Here is a 4,306-nt window from a genome sequence, read left to right on the forward strand (position 1 = left end):
TTAGTAATAGGAATGATACTACTATCCGTAGAAATAGTTTCAAGATTGTCTCCCTGCTAATCTAATAAAAAACAATCTCACTTATTTTTTGACCTTTTAAGACATTTGATAAAAAACATACTTATGTAACATCATATTTACCTAAATTTCTATTTTTTTGTGTAACTCATCTGCATTATTTCCAAATTCATACAACATAGTTGTTGAAAATATACGAAATATACAACCAAAAAAAAATATCAGCGGAAATTTGCAAAGAAATGAAGAGCACCAACAAAAAATGATTATGTGGAAGAGAAAAATCGGGATTAAAAGGCGTGGGGAAGATATTAAAGTCCAAGCAAAGCTGGCTATCAAAACGTCCCTGTACAAAAGCATTTGAGAATAGCAATCAGATGTACTGCGGCATGTTCTTGTAGATATATAAGATTTGTATCAAATGAGATCAACTAAAATAGAAAAAATTGACTCTTCATACAATTTAATATAGATATCTGTTAATTTATGATGTAAACAATTCCTGAAGCTACATGTTAATCTTTAAAACAATACTCTATTCATTGTTCAAGACAAATGAACAGTATCAAAACAACAGAGGATACAGAGGAAGTATTACATCAACCTCGTGCTAAGGGAAAATACAGTGATTCTTTTAATTCATTCCCTGTTACTGCAATTTAACACTCAGTACTGTACATAGAACAGAATCAAAATAACAGAAGATAGAGAGGAAGTATTACATCAGTCTCATGCCAAGGGAAAATACATCGACTCTTTTAACTCATTCCATGTTTCTGCAAATTTGCAATTGAACACAGCTCCATGTACAAAAACAAAGACAATGGTAGCTTTGCCAATACGGGATCCTCTGTTGAACAACTCCACACACAAAAAAGTACCCAATCCATCAAAATTTTAGCAGAAACCCTCTGCTAAACGATGACTAATTTCCACGAGACTGTTCACTATCGTCCCTCTAAAGACTTGGAAGTCGAGGCAAATGATTCTCCTGTACTTGTAAATGAACTACTGATCCCTCCACTCATCTCATATGGAACTAAATTGGGAAGAGACGCTTCCCCTTCAATTATCTGCAATACCTGTCTGATGGAAGGTCTTGCCTCTGGCTGAGGATTGCAGCACAGCAGTCCTAATTTGAGCACCTTCTCCATCTCATCGTCATCATATTCACCACCAAGATTTGGATCTGGTGCATGCATAAGCCTCCCTTTCGCATGGAGATCTTTCACCCACTCCTCCATTACCATCTGGGAAGCATCGAGAGACGAATCCACTGGCCTCCTCCCGCAGGCAACCTCTAACATTAAAACACCAAAGCTGAACACATCTGCGCTGGGAGCGGCTTTTCCTGTGTGTACGAGTTCCGGAGCGATGTACCCAAGGGTACCCATCACCCTAGTAGTTTGTGGGTTTTCTGTATGCTCGTACAGACGAGCAAGCCCGAAGTCTCCCAGCTTTGCATTAAGTTCAGAATCCAACAAAATATTGCTAGATTTGATGTCTCTGTGCACTACCCTTTTCTCCCATCCTTCGTGAAGATACTCCAATCCTGCACACACGTCCCTTAGAATTCTGTACCTTTGAGCCCATGGAAGCACGCTCTCTGTCTTCTTAAAAATCATCTTTTCCAGGCTTCCATTTGGCATGTAGTCATACACTATGAATAACTTTGCTCCTCTTCTGCAATAGCCTCTGACCTGTACAAGATTCCGGTGCTGTAAACGCCCGAGAGTTGAAATCTCTGCTATGAATTCCTTCATGCCTTCAGTGCTCTCTCTAAAGATGGATTTTACAGCGACTTCCTGGCCATTAGCAGGGAGTACTCCTTTGTACACCCGTCCAAAACCTCCACTACCCAGAACTTGATCATCTCGGAAACCCTTGGTTGCAATATTTAAGTCTTTGTAGTCAAAACTGTGAGGCCAATATTCCGTCTCCCAGTCTTCTTTAGCGTTTCTATAGTTGTTTCTCTTCCAGCTAAAAATAGCTGCTGCAACAAGAAGCACCAACAACAGTACTAGAGCTGTAGTAACACCGGCTATAAGTCTCGAGTTGGATTTCTTGCGCTTGATGAGGGAAGGAAGATGAGATACATCCAGCTCAGGCGCCGATCCATCTGTGCTGAAGCTCCAAGCCAGGACACAGTGATCTGCAACGACAGTTCCTGTTGATGCAGAGAAACCAACATACATTTCTTCTTCAAAAATATTGGACAAAGTCATATTTTTGAGCGATATAAGAGGCTTTTGGGGTCGAAGTGATCCAGCTTCTACTATCGTAACATTCAATTGCTGTTGGGTATGATCGTAATCGATCCAAGCCTGAATATTCTGTCCACCCTTGAGATCTAGTTCATGAAATCGGTTGCCAATCCAGTACCCCGCAGTTTCAGGCTCTTCGGACTTGAGATCGTTGAGATCCACACCGACATGATTGTCGTTCTTGTCTTGGACATCCACGTTGAGGATTGTGTCGAACTCGATGGCAAAGAGATGATTTTCGGCCTTCCCTATGTTGGACGCATTAAACAAACCAAGGTACTGAGTTGATGATTCTTCCACAGGAGACTTGCTGGGCGTTATGAGAAAGGCCATCCCCTGCCCGCTGCTGCGTGAAGGATCGGAAGAATAAGGAACCATGGCGAATACGAAGGTGGTGCTGAAAGATGAGCTCGTATTTGTCGAATTGGAATCTTTCATCCGCACCGACTGAGGATATAAAACTCGGCCAGACACGTGTTGTGATTGATTGGTGAGGCAAATGGCACCAGAACGGATTGAAGAATGCTCGACCTGATAAAGGGTGGAGGCATTGAATTTATTGAAGCGAAAACTTGTCTGAGCTTGTGCTGGAAGCCATGCATGTAGCACAAGGATCGCTAGGATACACACAGACATGGCTTACAGTTTCTATCTAAGATTAGAAAACGGGCTACAAATTAAGCTGGTAAGCTTGCACAGAAGCTAATAAAACTCACAGGCGTCTGTCAATGGTGAAACCTAATACACGGGATATTTAGATAAACTTAAGATGAAGAAGAAGATTCAAGTCTGCCATGATTTACAGACACTAACTGACACGTATTATTGGTTTTTGTCACATCCGGAGACTAAATTCGATGACCATATGGATTGATAGAGGAATTTGCGGATTAAATTTGATGGCCATATGGACTGATTGAAGAATCTTTGTATTATATGAAAGATGAGATTTCTGTAGACTGAAAATTTATAGAGGATTATGATAATAGATATTTAGATTATATATAGTTTTATTTATATCTTACTAATTTAAAACAAAACTATAAAGAGTTTAGAGATCATAAAAAATTGTTAGGTAAAGTCTATTATTATTTATATCTTAATATTTGAAAATACTAGTATTTTCAAATGTTCTACTGGTCAAAAAAAATTGTTAAGTAGGGTCTATTATTAGATTTAAGTCTTCATCAAACTATTCAGTGATGTAACACATTTATCTTTTCATCATCTACATCGTTAAGTCAAACATATGATGTTAGACTATTAAATTAGACAATATTTAAAAATATTAATACACTTCATCTAATTTAATAATAATATAATAAATAATATAAATAATATAAATAATATTAATGATAGTAAACTTTTGAATTAGTCAATATTTAAAAATATTGTTAACCATCATTCAATTAATAATCATATAGTTAAACATCTAATAATCTAGTTTACATTAATAGGTAGGCAAACCAAACTTTCTAGAATGCCATCAAGTATACCCAAGGCCAAGGCAATATCTATCCAGCTAACGAAATGAATCTGATTAGACATTTATTTTCTATTTATTAATTAAATTAAAAATCAAATACGAGTATCTTTTTATTTTTCATTTAATTAATAAATAGTAAGTAAATGTCCATTCCATCGACTGAATAGCCATTTCCAACATGCAGCTTTCCATCTCTCAACAAATGTGTCCTATGTTTTAATCAAGTGACTATTTTTCATCAAATGCATTAATGATGTTGTGGAGCACTAAAATGATAAGGTTATCTTAGATGAAGAATTTGGAAAATGAAGTGATTGAGAATGAACCAATCTTAAATAGCGTACAATCAAATAGAAAACTATAGAAAAATATTTTGATGTAAAGAATCCTATTATTGTTGGAATCAAGGAACACTTAGAGGGGGAGTGGATCAGTGTTCTGCAACCTTTAACATTATTAATATGATTCTTCAACCTTCTAATACAAATCAACAAAAGAAAGATGTAAACAGATAAAACAAATATCCACAACACCATAA

At 36.9% G+C, this 4,306-nt stretch overlaps 1 protein-coding gene across 1 annotated transcript; it reads right to left on the reverse strand.

The window, feature by feature from the left end:
* Positions 1-493: 493 nt before the first annotated feature.
* On the reverse strand, positions 494-3,176 carry LOC131040282 (L-type lectin-domain containing receptor kinase SIT2). The gene has a single exon (XM_057973178.2). The coding sequence runs from the start codon at positions 2,916-2,918 to the stop codon at positions 966-968; it is 1,953 nt and encodes a 650-aa protein (XP_057829161.2). The 5' UTR covers positions 2,919-3,176; the 3' UTR covers positions 494-965.
* Between the last annotated feature and the right edge of the window lie 1,130 nt (positions 3,177-4,306).

The sequence above is a fragment of the Cryptomeria japonica genome, chromosome 7 (genome assembly GCF_030272615.1).
Source record: "Cryptomeria japonica chromosome 7, Sugi_1.0, whole genome shotgun sequence".
Taxonomy (NCBI): Eukaryota; Viridiplantae; Streptophyta; class Pinopsida; order Cupressales; family Cupressaceae; genus Cryptomeria; species Cryptomeria japonica.

Bases quoted from the DNA above. Each gene is read 5' to 3' on its own strand.
- LOC131040282 (XM_057973178.2), bottom strand. From the start codon at position 2,918: ATGTCTGTGTGTATCCTAGCGATCCTTGTGCTACATGCATGGCTTCCA.